General features: G+C 47.2%; 1 protein-coding gene across 2 annotated transcripts in view; it reads right to left on the minus strand.

Annotated features, from left to right (window-relative positions):
- Positions 1-20,215, minus strand: part of WWC2 (WW and C2 domain containing 2) — a 152,082-nt gene that overhangs the window by 3,910 nt on the left and 127,957 nt on the right. Inside the window, exons 16-23 of one of the 2 annotated variants that reach the window (XM_070364363.1) lie at positions 19,642-19,806; positions 16,772-16,890; positions 14,347-14,544; positions 13,574-13,586; positions 12,687-12,851; positions 10,430-10,522; positions 3,562-3,804; positions 1,154-1,281 (exon numbers count right to left, since the gene is read on the minus strand). In XM_070364363.1, the coding sequence (XP_070220464.1) occupies positions 1,154-1,281; positions 3,562-3,804; positions 10,430-10,522; positions 12,687-12,851; positions 13,574-13,586; positions 14,347-14,544; positions 16,772-16,890; positions 19,642-19,806 (1,124 nt within the window). Of the gene's footprint in view, positions 1-1,153; positions 1,282-3,561; positions 3,805-10,429; positions 10,523-12,686; positions 12,852-13,573; positions 13,587-14,346; positions 14,545-16,771; positions 16,891-19,641; positions 19,807-20,215 lie in introns of those variants that run through there. The other variant, XR_011462904.1, reaches the window with a different exon arrangement.

Consider the following 20,215-nt stretch of genomic DNA (forward strand, 5'->3'; position numbering starts at 1 on the left):
GACTTGGTGCCTGGAGGCCTCCAGGGCAGATGCCTTATCCCAGCCCACCTCCCTCGTCTGCGTCACCTGCCTGGTGATGTGCGTGCGTCTGGATGCTAAGGGAGTTGGGAGTGTTTACAACTTATTTGGGGTTTAGTAACTGCTGGGGTTGGATGACTTCCCCACTGGACTGTGTTTCTTACTCTCAAAGTGACCACAGCACCAAAGGCATGAGAAGGTTCTGCTCGCCACCCTGCAGTTCCACAACACCCCCCGCCACCCCAAGCAGCATCCTCTGCAAGTTTCGAGAGTGATTCTGGAGCTAAATGGAGACAGGAAAACGTGGACTCTTCAGGCCAGTATACTAAGAAGAGTCTGAGCCCACAATGCCCCCGTCCCCTCTCGTCCCCCTGGACTCACTCAGGCGACCCTGACCTCCCACTTCACCCTCTGGCACCAAACCCTATCCCTTCCCATCCAGCCCCTCCACGTCACCCTGCCTCTGCCATCAAACACGCTCCTTAGGTCTCTCCCCTTCCACCAGGAGCTTCCTACAGTCTCCTCTACACCACACACACATGCACCCCCCCACACACACATGCACACACACCGCCCCCCCCTACAACCAATAAAGCCACACCTCTTCTGTGTCCCCCTCCCCACTCCACTGAAAGTGTCCTTGGATGGTCACATGGCCCTCTGTTCAGGGAATGTCAATCCTCTTCTTGCTGTTGTGTTTGACAACATCCTTCACCCTGCCCCCAGACCAGGACCATGCCCACCCTCTCAACCTCTCTGGCAGGTCCTTCCGACACCCCAACCATCTCCTCTCCTGGTCACCTTCTCACCCTTCCTGGGATGCCAGACCCACATCTGGTTGGGGAACCACTATATGTAGGATGCAGGCTGGCATTTTTATCTCCCACCTGATCCTTAATCCTGGCTCCAGATTTTTATCTCTGCTTGTTTACAGGCCGTGGTTCCCTGAGCTGCCCTACTGGAATTGTTAAGCTGGTACGTCCAAGAGCGGAGGTCACTTCACCCAGCTCCCGCCTGCCACCCGCTCCAGCCCTCCGTTTCCTCCCTCCATTCCCCCCCACCGCTGCTCCATCCACTCCCCCGACCGCCCCTTCCAGGGTCCGGACCCTGCGAGGTGTGGGCCCCTGGCGCTCACCGGAAGGACTGCACCTGCCGGGGCACCTTGTGGCTCTGCTCGCGGAGCCGGCACACGTCCTTGGACACCTGCCGCATCAGCTTCTCTGCGTTCAGGTCCTGCTTCTGCTCCTCTTCGGACTGCTCGGCCTGGCGGGGAAATGGAAGCACAGGGCCCCCGGGACGTTACTCGGAGGCTCCCGAGGGCGCGCTCTCAGGCCTGGAAGCTGCCGGGGCTCCTGTCAGGAGCGGGGCCGGGCAGCGCAGGCCGCGGGCACTTTTCTCCACGTCCGGGGTGAGGGGAGGGGAAGACACGCGCGAGCCCACCTCGTGCTGACCACGGGGAGCAGCCACTGGGTCGGGGCAAGGGGGAGCTTTAACCCATTAAAAAAAAAATCTTTTGATACAGGCAATATGGGATCATTTTGTTACCTCTAGAACTCCTAGTAACCCTCCCTCTCAAAAAAAAAAAAAAAAATTAAAAATTAAAAACTACTTATAGCACCATGTTCAAGAAGTATATACTGTTAACATTTTGGTGAATACACTTTCAGTCTCTTACTCACCTTTTCTTTCTGTCTCACGCCTTTTAAAAGTTGTTTATTGATATAAAACTGACGTACTATGCCAGAAAAGTGCACAGGGGCGTGCGGCTCAGAGAGTTTTACAAAGTGATGCCCTTCTCACCCACCAGACTGCAGACACCCCGGGGGAGGGCAGGGGAAGCCCCAACCCCTAAGTTTCCACAGAGCCTCCAGCTGCCAAGAGGATGAGCTGTGCTGTGGCCCTCGCAGGGAGGCAAGTGTGTATTGGGAGGGGTCACTGGAGCCGGGGGGCTGGGGACACAAGCTCACTTGGGCACCCATGGCCTCCCAAGTGGGTGCTCCAGCAGCGGGATTTAAGTGTGGCCCTGCCTCCTGGAGACCACTGGTCATGGTGGGGGCAGCGAGGGTAGTAAAGGAAATGGGTGATGAAATTAAGAGTCTTACAAGAGAGATCAGCTCAGGCCAGAGCTAGGCAGTTGGCACTAGGAGATAGGCAGGAAAACGGCTTTGTTGATGGCGCTGCCTGCAGCGAGCTGATGGGTCCTCCTGTCAATGGGACCCTTCTGGGCTCCTGTTATTAATGCAGGCAGCTCTACACTTTAGAGTCAAAGAATAAAGTCTTCAGGACAAGGTCTCTGGTTTACAGCCAAACTGATACAAACAGCAATCGTAGGACTAGGAGTTTGTTCTTTGGAAATGCTACTGAAATGAGAAAGGTGCCCCAAACTGTACAGGAGTGTTAACGTCCACAGGGTCCCGTGATTGAAATCTGGGAAGCCAGTGTTACGCCCCGGGTTTCAGGAGAGGGTAGGCTTCTCTCATAGCTCAGCTGGTGAAGAATCCGCCTGCAATACAGGAGACCCCGGTTCGACTGCTGGATTGGGAAGATCCCCTGGAGAAGGGAAAGGTTACCCACTCTAGTGTTCTGGCCTGGAGAATTCCCTGGATTGGATAGTCCATGGGGTCGCAAAGAGTCGGACACTGAGCGACTTTCACTTTCACTTTCAGGAGAGTGTGATTAACCTTCAGTGTACTGGGTAGGAGCCTGCCCCACAGGGAGGTCCAGTGATTTAGTCCCAGTCACGTTAAGGAGCTGGGCAGAGCGGGAACATGATCCTCGATGATTTACAGTTCTGGCTCCTCGCTCTGCCTCCTACAGGGCTTGTATGGTGCAAGAGGACACTGACTCTGATTCCCCTTTTATTCTGAGCTGCAAAACAGACTTCCCGCCATAAAGGAGGAAGGTAACACAGGCTCGGTGGCTCTCCGGACAAGGAAGGCTTTGTTGTGGCTTCTGTTCACGGCTTCCCCGGGAGCCGTATCTCTTATGACAACTGGCAGGCTCTTCTCTCACCGCTAGGCACTTTACAGCTACAGTGCCGAAAACCCCACAAATCCCCAACTGCAGGGGACAGGTGGATGTCAAGGGCAGGGGTGTGTGTGCACGTCGGAGTGTGCACTGGGGTGTCCCCGTATGTGTAAGGAGTGGAGGTGGGGTTGCAGAGCAAGCAGGAGACAGGCCAGTGGTTCTCACCGACCTCCATGGCCAGAATGCAAGGCACACAGTGGACACAGTCTCTAGCCGGGGACAGCAAACTTCAGAGACAGGAAAGAAAAGCTCATGACTCAGGTGACCTGCCTGTACACAGAGCTGGTAAATGCAGAGATGAAAAAGCATCTGTATTCAGGGGAGTCAGACCCTTCTCCAAAGGGCAGAGATGCACGGTGTGCTGTGGCTCTTTCCTCTCTACGGTCTGATGCCACGGCTGCCACTGGGCAGGAGAAACACGATGGGAACGGACATGCTGGGTGTGAGGATCTGAGTGGGGTGCTGGGGGTGCAGGCTGGCACCTTCTGCTGGGAAGAGGCTTTGGGGTGCGTGTACCTGCTTCCCCGCCTGTCTCAGGAGCTTCTGGAAGCGCTCGTCGTCCAGCATGCCCGGCGGCAGGTCCGTCTCGCCCTGGGCCTTCAGGTCCTCGAGCTTCTGCCTCAGGCCCCTGAGGGCCTGCAGCTCATCGTTGAGGCGACTCTGCCGGGTCAAGGAGGCCTGCAGGTCCAACTCCAGGTCCAGGGAGGTCCGCACGGGGCACTCGGGCGCTGCCCTCCGGAGGACCGGCTGGCACACCGCCTGCGGGGTTAGAGCACGACAGGACAGCCCCGCTGCAGCGGCAGTCCCTGGATGGGAGGGCTCCGGGCTCCTGCGGGCAAGGGGTGGTGGCCCGGTCCCCAGGGAGACAGAAACCAGGCACCACCCACCCTGGAGCACGCGCGGCCAAGGCGAATGAGCCTGTACTGCCCTGAACAGCAGAGAGTCTCTGGAGTTGCAACCAGGGTGCAGCCTAGCTCAGCCTGACCAGCTGACTGCCCAGAGCTGCCCTCTGCAGACCGCAGACACATCGTGAGGAACTGACTCCGAGTCAGGCACGCACCTCTGTCCCCGCAGCGCACGCCTTTGTCCATCACTTCTGTATATGCGGCTCAGCGGAGCTAGGGTCTGGATGCCCTCCTCTAACCAACGTCCTTCGACTCTTCCTACCTTACTTCCCGTCGTCTGACACCCACTCTCGCCCCTGAGTCACTGTGTTCCTTCTGGGGCCAAGCTTATCCGCTTATCAAGAAATAATCACTGACTGTGTATGAGTGAGACCCCTGCTGGGGGTCTGTAGGCAAAACAAACACTAGGAGGAGAAGACATGATTTCTGACCTTGAGGAATTGGTTTAGAGGATGATGCTGAGAGAGTCAATTCCTAGGCAGGTTGATAAGAAGTCCGGGTCCCAAGGAGGAGAAAAGGGTCTGTGGCTCTCAAAATGGAGATAGGGGTCTGGAATTCTCAAGGAGGAGGAAAGGACAAACTTCTTTTTGTTTCCCCTACATTTCTTAGTCTTAGTCACATAAAGTTTTTTTTCTTTAAGCCCCCAACTGATGATTACACAACAAACAACTCAGTTTAAACTCTATACTAAGGATTATATAACAACAATGTATCCTGCTTGAGGACAGTTTCTCCTTCCTGAAAACCTTCTGGCTAATCCTATTATCTTAAAATGTAAATTATGGGAGTGGGTCTAGTAAGATCTTTATTTATTTTTTTTTTAATTTTATTTTATTTTTAAACTTTATATAATTGTATTAGTTTTGCCAAATATCAAAATGAATCCGCCACAGCTAGTAAGATCTTTACAACCTCGAGACATTGTTTTGATTTATTGTAATAACTAATTTAAAAAGTACGTAACTCCCTTGCTAACACTAGCTAAGGGGCACTCTCGTCCCCCTTCTGATGTCTGTGTCAGAAGCTTTCTCTGTTGCTTTTTTTACTTTAATAAAACTCTGCTATACAAAAACTCTTGAGTGATCAAGCCTGGTCCCGGAGTTAAATCTTCTTCGGAGATCACGAATCCGACATTGTTTGGCTATCATCTTGGGGGCTCATCTGGGATCTTCAGGACAAGGGAAGAGCTCTCAGAGCTCTAGCCTCTGCTTTCTCAGTATGCACGTTTTCCACTTTACTAACTCTACGGCGTGCTTGTGTGAATGAATGACACGCCCTGCGCCAAGCAAGTGATGAGCCCTGCTCTGCGGTTTCGTGGTGCCTCGTAATGACTGAAGGCAGCCCCCAAAAGGGAAGTCTTGTCGGGGTTTATACCGATCTGCCAATGCCAAGAAACACCCAAGGTCCCTGTGAGGAGAGCGGCCAGAGATGGGCAAAGCGTGTGCACCGAACTTTCCTTCCTTGGTCACCTTTTCCTGGTCTCTTGGACCACTTTGTAATTGCGTGGGGAATCAGAACTACTAACATAATCTGCTGGATCACAGACTTTCAGTGGATTGTGATTCACGCCATTACTATGTACTTTTACTTAGACCCTAAGCTTGATAGTCATGGAAGCGCCTAGCCTTGCTAGGAGCCGAAAGTTACAGGAGCACATTTGGGAGTAAGGCGAACTCCAGCTCCAGGAACGTCTCTCAGGCTAGAGGTCACTCTCCTGGCTGCCGGCCTCAGGGGCCAGCGACCTGAAAGCGAGTCTTTGTCACGGCTGTGTTTCCTATCTATGTGGATAGAAGCACTGCTGGTCTTTGAGGACACAGAATGGGAATCGCAGGATCTGGTCAGATTGGAAGTGCAGTGGGCTTCTTCCTCTGGTAGTGCTAGCTCTTAGCAGACCAGAGGAGGTTCTCTGGTGGCTTTTGTCTCAACTCCCTAGATACTCCTTTTGTGGAATCTGTGGAAATGAACTGGAAGGATTGGCCCTAATAGCTCAAGGACAAAAATCACTTTTTCCTTGCTGGCCAGCCCTCCACCACCTCTTTTGCTATCACATATCCTGGCATGGAGACACTCAGAAGGGACGTCCTGATTGTCGTTCATCCCTCTATGACTCTCTGCTTCTACTGCGGTCAGGACTGTACTCAGGAATGCGCAGAGGCACATAAAGACGGATGCTTCCCTAGGAGTCCTAGCTTGGCAAACATTCTGGGAAAACTACTCTGCTCCACCCCGGGTGGCATCAGGGAAGAAGGCAAATCACACCGAGGTCTTGGTGGTGGGGAACTAAGTCAGTCTGGGGTGCCATCAGGTCTACCCCTGGCGCATCTCCACCCCGCCTCGGTGGTAGAACCGGGAGGGAAGAGTAAGATGCCTGCGTTGGTAACGGACAGACTATGTCCGACCAGAGAAGGAAAGCTTCGGTGGAGAGTCTGTCTACACCCCCATCTAGAGCAGGGAAGGACGCTTCTGGTTGAAAAAAGCCATGGCTGTGGATGCTGCTTTTTTCTCTCTTACAGATGGGAGCTAGCAGTTCCAGAACCACTCCTTTACAATGTATTTTTTTTTTTTAAAAAGAGCCGGGACAAGTTTGATCCCCAGAGTTTAAAAAGACATGCCTGATCTTCTGTGATACTGAATGGCCGGGTATCCTTTGAAAGATGGGGAACACTGGCCAGTTGAACGGTTTCTTAACGATACTGTTTCACAACTAGACCAGTTCCATAGAAAACAAGAAATGGGTAGAAGTGCCATATAGGTTGCTCTTTATCTTTCTGTGAGACGTGCCAGACTTGTGTCCTAAGGGTGCAGATTTGGGTGGAAACCGTCAGCTCCCTCCTATCCTCTTACTTTGCCCCTGTATCTGGGGCTCCCAACTGAACAGGCTGAGTCAGGGCACCCTTCCAGGAGGGCTTGCCTCAGTCTTGGTAGAAATTCAAACAGTACCAATTGCGGTCGAGACTATCGAGAAGATCCAAAAAGTACACAGAAGCCTTTACGGGACTAACTTTATGAGCTTACTTGAAGAGATCCAATGTATGTCTTGGGACAGACACTGACTCCAGACTCGAGAGCTTGAGTTTCGCGGAAGCTTTTGGAGACCCCTGGCCTTCCTGCCTGTTACCCTCTCAATATGAGACAGTAAACAATAGAAAACCATAGATACAGGGCTTCCCTGATAGCTCAGTTGGTAAAGAAACTGCCTGCAATTCAGGAGAGCCTGGTTTGATTCCTGGGTTGGGAAGATCCTCTGGAGAAGGGTTAGGCTACCCACTCCAGTATTCTGGCCTAGAGAATTCCATAGACTGTATAGTCCATGGGGGTCGCAAAAAGTTGAACTCGACTGAGCAACTTCCACGAGATAGTAAACAATAGATAACCGTGAGACAGTGTCACAGGAAGGATGGCAGGGAGGGATGCTCGGGGCTGGGTCACACCCGCGTGAGGAAAGGTGTTCAGACAGGGTGGGCGGGACTGCTGGGGCGGAGGGAGATGAGATGGGTGTTTCCTGCCTAGACTGTTGGCAGTGGGGATGGAAAAAAGGGATTACTACTCATGAAAACGGGTACCGCCTGATACAAGAGAGAAGGACTCAGGTTTGACAGGTATCCCAGCTGGGAGGGTTGGCATGACGACAGTGCTCATGACAGACAGGAGGGAGAGGTCCGTCCGTCCCTCTTCTTGTTTCAGAGCTGTCGCCCAGACCTGAATAGCGCTCATTGTCTCCTCTGATTCCCCTTCTCCGCCCAATGTATCCTGCTGGAACGTTCTCTGCTGCTCTTACTACTGTTGCTGTTCAGCTGCTCAGTCGTGTCTGACTCTGTGACCCCATGGACTGCAGCACACCAGGCTTCCCTGTCCTTCACTATCTCTCAGAGTTTGCTCAGATTCATGTCCATTGATTTGGTGATGTTATCCAATGATCTCATCCTCTGTCACCCCCTTCTCCTCCTGCCCTCAATCTTTCCCAGCATCAGGGTCATTTCTAATGAGTCCGGTCTTTGCATCAGATGGCTAGAGTACTGAAGCTTCGGCATCTTATTAGCTTTCCCTTTATTCAACCTCTACTCTAACAAACAGCAGAATCATCTGGACACACACCCTCTTTGACTGCATTACTCACTGTTTCAGACCAGAAACCCTTCCTAGCTGTCAGGCATGTGGGGGCTTTGTAAAGAATCCCATGTGCACAGCCTGCTGGTGAGTGTGTAACCGAGGGCGTGCTTGTGTGTAAGCTCTGCCCATCTCCCTGGTGTCCATGACCCCACCGCGACTGCTCTCAGGCTGTCAGAGTGGTGTCGCTGAGCTGGGAAGGGGTGTGCGGACGGGCCCCCCAACCCTGTGTCTCACGTGGGGTCCCCGCCTTCCCAGCCAGGACGCCCGCCCCGCTCCCTTCAGCTCCCTTCACGTCTCGGGCTGTAACTCCTACATCAGAACTCTTCCTTATTCGCATCTACTAGACTCCACCTGCTCACTTTAAAAGCTATCAACAATGATCTCCTAAATGACGTTTCAGGATTAACCTTTATCTGGTTCAAGAAGTTCTAGGAACTAAGGTTTATCAGTAACCCCACTGTTTTTGAGCTTCACTCAATTCATAAAACACTTCTGGTTAAAAGTTCTCTGAAGAGTGTTATCGTTCTCTGAAAGTATGTTTTTAAAAGTGCAGAGGCCTTGCAATCCCACTCCTGGGCATATATCTGGAGAAAAACATGATCTGAAAGGATATACGCACCCTAATGTTCACTGCAGTGCTGTTTACAGTAGACAAGACGTGGGAGTAACCTAAATGTCCATCGACAGAGGAATGGCTACAGAAGACGTGGTACATTTATTACCGTGGAATAGTACTCAGCCATTAAAAAGAATGAAACAATGCCATCTGAAGCGACATGGATGGACATAGAGGTTGTCATACTGAGTGACGTAAGTCAGACAGGGAAGAAGACATATCGTATGACATCCCTTATATGTGGATTCTAAAAAAAATGATACAAATGAACTTACAAAACAGAAAGAGGCTCACAGACTTAGAGAATGAATTTATGGTTGCCTGTTATATTTAAAATGGAAAACCAACAAGGACCTACCGTTTAGCAAAAGGGACTCTGCTCAGTGTTATGTGGCAGCCTGGACAGGAGGGGAGTTTGGGGGAGAATGGATACATGAATATGTACGACTGAGTCCCTTCACAGTTCACCTGAAACTACCACAACATTGTTAATTGGCTATGCCCCATCCAAAATAAAAAAGTGTTTTAAAAAAAGTGCAGGAGACTTAGGAAGGAGTGGAAAATAATTTTCATTCTAGTTGAAACTAGAGGTGCTTTTAAAGCATTAAGTTTGGTAACCTGAAACAGCTATACTTTAAAATGTCCTGAAAATGCTGAGGTTAAATCAATGCTTGCATATTTACCTTTGGAAAAAAGAAATGTGCTTATGACCATCAAGTAACTAGGAAGCTAAACCAGGAAGCTCAGTGTTAACCAGTCACTGCACTTTGCCCAGAGGCATTAAACCGGGGTCGCTGGTGAAGGCAAATGATTCACCATGCCCTCCAGTCTTCACTCCGGTCCACCGGGCCCAAGCTCTGGCTGAGCAGGGTCACTCCTTCTCAGAATGTGTTTCCGGGCCCTGTGCCATGTCAGGCTACCTACCGACAGCACCCAGCATCCTGCCCCATTACCCCAACAAAGCTACCACCTTCTTCTGAGATTGTTGTCCGAAGGCCAGAGACCTTCCCCATGAAGGCTTTCTGATTCTCCCGACAAGGTGAGCTCACTGCATGGCTTAGCTCACACAGAGCTGCATTCCCACTGAGCAAGACACTCTAAGCCGATACAAAGCAGCTTCAGAAATCAGCACAAAACAAAAGATTAGCAAACGAAAACTTTCCATTAGCATTTCAGCTGCTGGTAAGTGAACAGGAATATTCTGAACCCTCCAACCATATTATTTAAATATTCGCCCAGAGTCGCCATTGCGCTCTTATCCAGAGATCTCTGGCTTCCAGGAAAACCTGACTTGAGCTTTTCCATCTACATTGATCTTAGCCTTCTGAAAAGATCTGTCTTCTAAGCAAGCTGCTGAAACCAGGACGACTCCTTTACGTGCTCCTTTACCAGGAAGTCTGCCCTTCACACAAGGTACCAGGTGTTATACCCTCCCCACAGCTGCTCCAAAGCAAGCCGCCCCCAACCCCCAGTGGCCAAGACGCCCCCAATTCCCAGCAGCCTTTTCTCCGTCCATGCTTCATACCGAATCTGTCCTTTGCTATCACAGGTTCTACCCCAGCGATGAATGAGCGGTCTCTAACTCATCCTTCTCTGGAACAGACACTGCGTTTGTGTCTCCACGATTACAGTGGCTTCAACCCACAGCCCAGGAGCACGGAGCAAGGATGCCCCGAGGCCCTGGGGTTCTGAGTCTGACACGCTCGACTCAGGGTGGTCTGCGACCTTGGGATGCCAACGATGGACTACATACCCTCTTGACTCTCAAACTTCGACGTTCGGTGGAGTTCCTCACAAACAGTGATTTTTTAGCCAGTGTTGAACTGTCGCTGTCACTTCGATTTAACTGGCAACAAAGGATTTAAAAAAATAAAAAATAAAAAAAAAAAAAAAAAAAAAAAAAAAAAAATAAAAAATTAAAAAAATAAATAAATAAAAAAAAAAAGAAAGAAAGAAAGAAATCAGTGCATCACCCTGTGTTAGAGGAAGTCTAGAACTGAGAACTTGATCATAGAGAGAACATAGTTACTAGTTTGTCTTTTTTTTCTCTTTTAACACAGGGTTATGACCTTGCAACTCAAAAGTGTGTTCTGAGGATCAGTGACATCACCCGTGTGTGTGTGCTAAGTCGCTTCAGTCGTGTCCGACTCTTTGCGACCCCATGGACTGTAGCCCCCCAGGCTCCTCTGTCCATGGGATTCTCCAGGCAAGAATACTGGAGTGGGTTGCTATTTCCTTCTCCACAGTTTATTTCTTTAAGAAAATCCTCCTCAAACGAGTTTTTCCCCATTTGATGCTTTTCTAATTTTCTTAAATAATTACCTTTTGATTTTAGTTATAAGAAGTTATGTGTTAAGATAATTACATACATTTTGAAATGAAATTATCCTTTGAATTGTTAGCTAATATGCATCATCCATTCTTTAGAAGAAAAGTTTGTGTGAAGCACAGAGCTCAGGATCAGAGTGAAGTCACGGCATCAAGGACACCCTCACCCAGGGGGTCCATTTCCACTGCCTCACCTGCTTCAGGTCTTTGCTGAAATGTCACCTTTCAGGGATGTCTGTTCTCAACCCTGCTTCAATTTGCAACCTTCATCCTCAACATCCTAACCCTTCTTACCTTGCTCTACAGTTTTCCATAGCACTGGGCCTCACCCAGAGACGTCAGAGGTTATTCATCATGTTTACTGTTTGGCTCAACTCATAAGAACGAAAGCCTTGCAAGGGCAGAGCTCTGGGTCTTTGGTTCATGGATGAGTCCCAAGTATCTGAAGTTATGCTTAATAAATAGCAGGTGCTTAATAAAAATGTTTGTTGAACTGAATGGATAAATTTAGAATTTTCTAAGTATTTTCTAACCCACTTTGTAATGTCAAAACTAAATTACTATAAATTACAAATACTTATGGAACTAGAATGTGATAAACTGATATATATCACACAATTCTCTCCACAGAACTATGAATCTGTTTGGAGGCATCAATGAAGGCGATTTTTGTTCTGAAACGCAATTCACTATTTTTAATTTGGCAGGACCAACATGGTTTGAAGTAGGCATGATACACTGCCGAAATACACCAGCCACCGTAACTCTCACGTCACTGAAGGTTTTGAATACACACTGGGGTCCAGACAGACTGAGCAGCCAGGCCCTTAAGGTCAGTTATTTGACAGATCAAAGGCAGTAGAAACGAAGAGATGGTAAATGTGGGAAAAGAAAGGAAAGGAAAAAATTCCACAACCCACACTAAAAAGAATGATTGGGAGTGTGATATTTCATGTATATTTTCTGGCATTTCTAGTCATTGCTGCTGCTGCTGCTGCTAAGTCGCTTCAGTCATGTCCGACTCTGTGCGACCCCACAGACGGCAGCCCACCAGGCTCCCCCTAATTCGAATTTGAAGACGCCCGTGGCCCAGTCTATTGTCACTGCTGGGCCACCCCGGGGGCAGGGGGTGGATGTGGCAGCTCCCGAGAAACGACCTGCCCTGCGGACCCTTGATCCCGCGGACCCCTGACCCTGTGGACCCCTGACACCACAGACCCCTGACCCCACGGACCCTGACCCCGCAGACCCCTGAGCCTGCAGAGCCTCACCCCACAGACCCCTGACCCCATGGACTCCTGACCCCACAGATCCCTGACCCTACAGAGCCTTACCCTGCAGACCCCTGACCTCATAGGCCCCTGACCCCACAGATTCCTGACCCCGCAGAGCCGTCACCCCGCAGACCCCTGACCCCGCAGAGCCTTACCCCCAGGCCCCTGACCTCGTAGGCCCCTGACCTCAAAGATCCCTGATCCTGCAGACCCCTGACCTCGAAGACCCCTGACCCCACAGACTCCTGACCCCTCAGACCAATGACTCCTTAGGCCCCTGACCCCCTAGACCCCTGACCTCAAAGATCCCTGATCCTGCAGACCCCTGCCCTCGAAGACCCCTGACCCCACAGACTCCTGACCCCACAGACTCCTGACCCCTAGGCCTCTGACCCCGCAGAGCCTTACCCTGCACACGTACTGGCTGCGCTCCCCAGGGGAGAAGGTCTGCGAGCGCACGATCACGCTGCTCCTCATGAAGGGGCGCTGGCGTGCGCTCAGGCTGCTGTGGTCTTTGGGGCGTACAACCATGCTGGCACCGCCGGCCTCGTCGGTGTTTGTCTCTTTATCAACCTGGAAGAGAGGTCGGCGATCTGTCAGGGGTGGTGAGAGGGGAGCATGGGGTGCTCCTCTCCTGAGTGTGGAAGGAACAGCTTACAAGAGACCCAGGGAGCACCAGGGCCTTTCTCCAGACGTGAAGGCGGTTTTCTATTAGTTTCTGGGAAGTCATCCTCAGTGGGTAGGATCGTATTTGTCCAACAAGGTCACCCATAAATGGAATGGCGGGGCCCCCTCTAATAGTTCAGGCCCAAAATAATGAAGCCTTGGTTTACAGAGGGGTAATGTGCTTCTACAAAGAGTCTGATTTGAGAATGCTTCATCATTAAACAGTACTCAACCTCATGGTTAGTTTTTTTTGCTGAATAAATGATAAAAGTAGTTAAACACAGGAAGATGGAAATACACTAGTTAAACCTCTGGTTTGCACAGAATACAAATTTATATATACAGCCATCATGGGTCTCCGTGGAGGTGGGGTTCCAGCACACTGAGCTCCGTGGATGCTCAGGTCCCATGGCTGGCCTCCCCATCTGGGGTTCCCCATCATCGCGGTCAGCTACTCATGGACCACGGTTACTATCTGCAGGTTGCTGAGTCAGATCCATGGTTGGTTGAATCCACGGATGCAGAGACCATGGACACTGAGGGCCGAATGTACTCACACACATGAAGTGTTCAGTCAGGGTTAGTACTGTTTTTAATCAGAAATAAATTGGAATTTTTAAAACTCTCACAGTGGTTGGCACCCTCAAACCTTGAAAATGGCTTCCCCCCTTTGGAGATGGCAGTCTGGCAGTCTCAACATGTCTCTTTGTTCAGTCACTAAGTTGGGTTTGACTCCTGGTGCCCCATTGGCTGTAGTCCGCCAGGCTCCTCTGTCCATGGTACGACCCAGGCAAGAATCCTGGAGTGGGTTGCCATTTCCTTCTCCTGGGGCTCTCCCTGACCCAGGATCGAACCCTCGTCTCCTGCGTTGCAGGAAGATTCTTTACCACTGCACCACCAGGCAAGCCCCCGCATCCCTCACTAACCAGCAAAACCACCTGGTTAACGGGCCTGGCAACCGCACACAATCAGGTCACCTGCCCCTTCTGGGACTGGTTTCAGTGAGAACCCCATCTAACCAAAACGGGCTTCACACGCTCACTTCACGTTTGAGACTGAAACAGACTCATAACATTTATGAAACGTAAAACAACTAAGCAGGCATCCTGGAGTTTTCCAGGAAATCCTGAAAACACTTTCAGTAAATATTCACAGAACACTCACAGAGAGCTAAACAGCACTGTTTATCTTCTTTTATGAAATTTAAGCAGAGAATGAATATTTGGGGCCCACTTGAAAATGTTGAGGCATTTATAATGCTTCTTGTGGTCTGTTCCCACAAACACTCATCTTGATCAGCTTTGGCACAAAAATCCTAACATGAATTATGCACAGAGACAAGCCTGGACTCCGTGGTGCCTCTAGGAGACTGCTTTAGGAGGGAGCGGTCGGCAACGCTCACCAGGGCCAGTGTTCCTGAGGGGGCTGCGTCCCAAGGTCACTGGCACAGCTGCTGTCTTTCCTACTTGTGTCCTCACTCATCTTGGGCACACTTGGGCAGGAGCTTGCGTCTTCCACACAGCGACTGCCCTCCGCCAATTTCACTTCAGCCCCTTCCTTGGCCACAATTTCATCTGAGGCCTCTCTCAGCATGGCCAACCTATGGGTGAAACAGAACACGACCCCGTTTAGGGTCAACCAGATGCGCTATGTGATCAGTGTTACCTGGGCACGTTAACCCTTCCTCTGGGTCACGAACAGACTCACGCATCACGATGCAAGCCAGTTCTCTGGCTGGAACTTTTACTAAAATGCTCATGAAAAATAAAGTCAACACCTTACTCTCCAGCAATCTGCAGTAAAATCACCATTAAAAAAAAACCAAAAAGTGAAATTCATGAAACTTGATATAATTTCTGCTGCTGCTGCTGCTAAGTCACTTCGGTCCTAAATTATGCTAAATATGCTAAAAGATCACATACAAAGTTTAACCCACCATTTAAAAATATTGACACTCGCTCTACTATAACTTGGTGTCAGTTGTTCATTTATTATACAATTAATCAAACCACAGACTAGAGCAACTCTGCTAAGAGTGAATAAAAATATCCACTATCAACCATGCTTGTGATGTGATGTGAAGTCGCTCAGTCGTGTCCGACTCTTTGCGACCCGGTGGACTGTAGCCCGCCAGGCTCTTCTGTCCATGGGATTCTCCAGGCAAGAATACTGGAGTGGGTTGCCATTTCCTTCTCCAATCAACCATGCTTACAGTGTAGCAAAGGTGGAACCCTGGATAGAAGAGTCTTAACCACTCGGATAACAGAAGACTCTGAATGGTCTGTGATCTTGTCTTTAACAAAAGCCACTACCTGGGCTTGGGTGGCACTAAAAGTTAGGCTCCGGAAAACAAATAGGGTTCATATTCTGTATAAACTGATCTGACAGGAAAGCAAAGAGTCTCCGGATGGGGAAGAATATCTCATTCTTTGTGGAGTTTCATGTTCTTGGTATGGGAACACTGTTTCCACTGATAACTAAAGGTCAAGCTTTAACTGTGATCAGTGATATGTCGACAAATTGGAACAGACTAGTTGTTAAACAGTTGGTCATGAAATGAATGTGGGGGAGCTAGCAATGAGGACTATAAGTCATCAGTTCCCTGAGGTTGCAGTCTCAGTGTATTTTAAAAAATATTTACTTTTCTGGCTGCGCCGGGTTCCAGCTGCAGCACGTGGGGTTTTCGGTCTTTGTCGCGGCATGCACGACCTTCAGCGGCAGCCTGTGGGACCTAGCTCTCTGACCAGGGGTCGAACCTAAGCTCCCTGCATTGGGAGCATGGAGTCTCAGCCACTGGACCGCCAGGGAAGACTCTCTAAGTGTATTTTGTTGAAATATGTGTGAAACAAGTTGTACTTTATGTATGCAAGGTATTTAAAGATACGATGAACCTCATCATCACTCTCGTACTTACTTTTTTTTGCTGTGCTCTGATTTTTATTCACTATAAAGGACTTTTGATAAGAACAAGGTATCTCTGTACCTTTTTATGTCGCTGTAGTAAGCTTCTGCTTCCAAATATCCACAATTTTGTTATTTACATCTTGTTACTCCAAGTTTGTAGAAACTCTTGTATACACACACACACACAAATGCTGCTGTATATGTATGTATATGCAAATATATGTTGACAGTAGTTCAAACATAACAGTGTAACAATACACACAAAATGAGTTCAAATGATTTTACATATGTACTAAAAAAAACTGACACTTTCACTAAAATATGTTTTTTAGAGAAAACAGTGCAAACTTGGAAATACAGTTCTTTATACGTATATGTATCTAGATAAACGCTGTAATAACCTTTTTTTCTTTAAAAAAAATAAAAAAATCGAGGTATGAAAAGTGAGAAGGGAACAGTAAAAGAAGGTGAATAGTTACACAAACAGAAAAGTAACCACTCAGAAGCTGTTTTCTAAAAATCTGTCTTGAACTACCAGCACCTAAATGGTGCCTCCAGTAGTTTACAGAAAAAGAGTCTGCGTTTAAATTTATCTATGACTCTGTAATAAACTATCATGTTTTTCAAAATAGTTTAGACTTTAAACAAATAAACAAGAAAAGTTCAGAAAGTAGTGTCAAAATTACTGAGGTAAGAATCTTGCTCACATGTTAGTAACTTTGTCTACGGTCTCATCATTACTTTTTCAACTCTCTAACACCAAGGAGTGGCTTTTCCTAGGGCCACTCCTTGAAGCTGCGTTATTTTCTATTAATTCCAGAACAAGATCTAAACCCAAGAAGGTGTCCCTCAAAGTGTCTTCTGAGAAACTAAACACACCGTCTTTGAGATGCCAGGAGCAGAATGAAAGAACTCTTATTTACCAATCTCCATCTGGACCTCTGTGCTCTTCTTCCTGCCCTGGTTCTTTTTCTTGTGCTAATTCTTGTTCCACGGCCAAGAGCTCAGCTGATGTTCTTGCAAGTAAGGCTGACACTGCATCCTGGAGAAGGTACAACGTAGGGCCATTAACACCGTAAACTTCAGAAATGATTTAAAACGTTATCAGATGGGGACTTGGGCTCTAGTTGTGGAGGAGAAGGAAGTACGAGACTCACTTCTTTCGCTGAGAACAAATATGAAAGCTGAATACAATAAAAGGAAAAGCAAAAAACTCCAGCTGTTTCAAAGCAACGAAGAGCAACAAAGGCAGTTAGGACTCAAGGGTGAAGATCCCAGGGAGGAGGGGAATGTAAGGAAATGTAATGCCACTCTTCTCCTTGGGGGTGTGTTTCGATGCCGTGGTGAGGCTCACAGGTGACAGGCTATGGTCGCCCTGGACTGAGGCAGTGAGGGGAGGATGCAGAGATGAAAACAGAGCTGAGGACAAGGGAGACTGCCTATGAGGGGTCTGGGAAGATAAACTGCAAAGTGCACAATATTCCTGTCGAGACCTTTGCACCCTCTAAGCCACATACGTGCAGAGTGAGAAGCTGAGAAAGTAAAACCAGCTGCTAGGAGGCTGAACGGTAAGCAGATACTTCAGTTGCCTCATGGTCCTAGGAAGGAAGAGAATAATTCAGGTCCCTCAAGTGATCCAGGTGAGCTGTCCATGTTGTCATCTGCCTTCCAGAAGGATACTGGATCATCTCTAGAGGAAGCTACCCACCAGATCCTCTGCACTCCATACATAACATCCAGCACCCCGCTGGAAACAGAACCCCACGACTGAAAGCCAAGAAGAATGACTGGCAAAAGAAGCAGACCCATAGGTGATCCACATACCTAGAGAAGAAAGTAAAAGTTTTGTAATTAATATGTTCAAGAAAACGGATGAAACAATGGAGAATTTAAAATAAACAGAAAAACACATGAGCACATTTGAGTGAAACTGCTGAAAACCAAAGAAAAAGAGGAAATTTTACAAGCAGTGAAAGAAAAAAGGTGTAATACTTTATAAGAATCAACAATTAGCCTATCCTCCAGCAGCTGAACAGAATCAGTGGAAGCCAGATGACAACAAAACATTGTTTTCAACGTGTCCAGAGAAATAATCACTTACTTAGAATTCTGAATATGCAGGAAAAAGAGTCCTTCACAAATGAAATTGAAAGAACATGCCAAAAGACCTGTACTAAAAGAAACACTAAAGGAAATTCTCCAGGCAGAAGGCGAATGACCTGAATTGGAAGCACAATAATGCAGAAAGGAAAAGAAAGGCTAAAGGGTATAGGGGAAACCGGAATAAATGCTGATTGTCAATAAAACAATGATAATAATGTGTTGCGGGATTTAAAATAAATGTAACTAAAATATATCCGGTAATTGCACAGGAGGAGGAAAGAGAATCATGAAGTAAAAGAAAAGCCTTTAAAAATCTTTGTACCATTTGCAAAAAAGCAAAAAGCATTAATTCAACGCAGTTTCTAATAAGGATGCATGCTGTAATCATCAGGGAAACAGCAAAAAAGAAAAGACTGTAGTACTAATTAATGATCTGAAGGAAGAAAAAAATCTAAGTTTAAAAATACTTGGTTAATCCAAAAGAAGGGGAAAAACAAGGACTAAAAGGGAACAAAGAGTAAGATGAAAGGTTCAAAGCCAAATATAACAATAATAGCATTAAGTGTAAATAAACATTTCAATTAAAAGAAGATTTTAAAACTGGATAAGACATCAAAACCAACTAAGTACTGCTTACAAGTGAAACACTTTAAATACAAGAACTCAGAAAGGTTGAAAGTAAAAGAATAATAAAAGATAAACCATGCAAATGCTAACCAAAAAAACTGATATGATTATTAATATCAGCGTTATTAGCAAGAGGGATATTTTATAAAGATAAAAGGGTCAGTTGAACAGAAAGATACAATATGATGCTAAATTTATATTCATCTAATAACTTGGATGCAAAATACATAAAGCAAAGACTAACAGAACTAAAAGAAGAAACAGTCATCTATAAGCATAAGCTGGAGACTTTACTGTACCTTTAAACAGTGATAAAATAAGCAAATTGAAAAATCAGTAAATGCAGAAGATTTGAAAAGCAAAACCAACAAAGGTGGCCTGCAGAAAATACACCCTTTTCAAGAGTATGTGGGACTTATACTAAAAGTGAACACCTGCTAAGCCATAAAGCAGGTCTCAATATTCTTTACGATAGAACATATGTAAACACATGTATTAGTTACACAATTCAGTCTGCTTTATTCCAGGAATCTGAAACAGATTTAGCATTCAAAAGTCAATCAATGTATAATCCACTACATTGAGAAAATAAAAGGAAACAGCCATGTAATCATCTTAGGAGATAGATATAGTAAAAATGCTTGATAAAATCCAATATCCATGCATAATAAAACCCTTAGCAAACTAGAAAGAGAAGGAAACTTCCTTAATCTGATAGCAATGATCTATAAATAGCCTCAGAAAAAATCATTCTAAATGATGAATTCTTGAAAGCCTTCATTTTGAAAAAGCCTGGTATTGTAGACAGAGATAGACAACTAAGCCAACAGAGCAGAACAGAAAGTTCAGGGACAGGCTAATACGCAGAAGTCATCTGACTTAGGATAAAAGCTGGCACTGCAGTGCAGTTAAGGAAAGATGTATTTTCAACAAATAATCCTGGGTCAATTGGCTAGCACATGGATAAAAAAAAGAAACGACCCTGACCTCTACCTCAAAGCCTACACAAAGATTAATTTCAGAGGGGCTGCAGACCTAAGTGTCTCAGTAAGACTTGACTCACCAAGTCTACGGAATCCACGAGCGGCTGGCTTGGTTGAAATACCGAGTCCTCAGTCTCCTCTTCTCTCTTCTTGCAGGGCATTTGCTTTGAAGGAAGCAAGTTATACCACAGAGTGAAAACCCCATTGGAAAAGGGTAGGTCCGCCAGGCTGATCTGAGTTCCCGCCTGTGTGAAAGGAAAGGAAACAAGAAAAAAAAAGAGAGAGAGAAAATGAAATGTTTCAATCTATATTTGCTCTCTCTAATATAATGAAGATTATTAGACAAGCTTGTTTTAGGGAAAAAAAAAGATGCAATACTCATGATACAAAGCACTGGTGGATTTCTTTTTTTAAACCTGGAGATGTCTTATATTTTCAGGTGTGACTAAGTAAGAAATGTTGAAAAAGAAAAATGAAGTTGGCTCTTGAACACCATGAGGGTTAGGGGGGCCGACAGCACTCCCCACTCTGCCGTTGAAAATCCACGTGTAACTTTACAGTTGGCCCTTGTATTCAAGGTTCCACAGCCTCAGATTCAATTAACCACAGATTATGTAGTATTATGGCATGAATTTGGTAGGAAAAAAAAATCTG

This window comes from Bos mutus, chromosome 27 (assembly GCF_027580195.1).
Source record: "Bos mutus isolate GX-2022 chromosome 27, NWIPB_WYAK_1.1, whole genome shotgun sequence".
NCBI lineage: Eukaryota > Metazoa > Chordata > Mammalia > Artiodactyla > Bovidae > Bos > Bos mutus.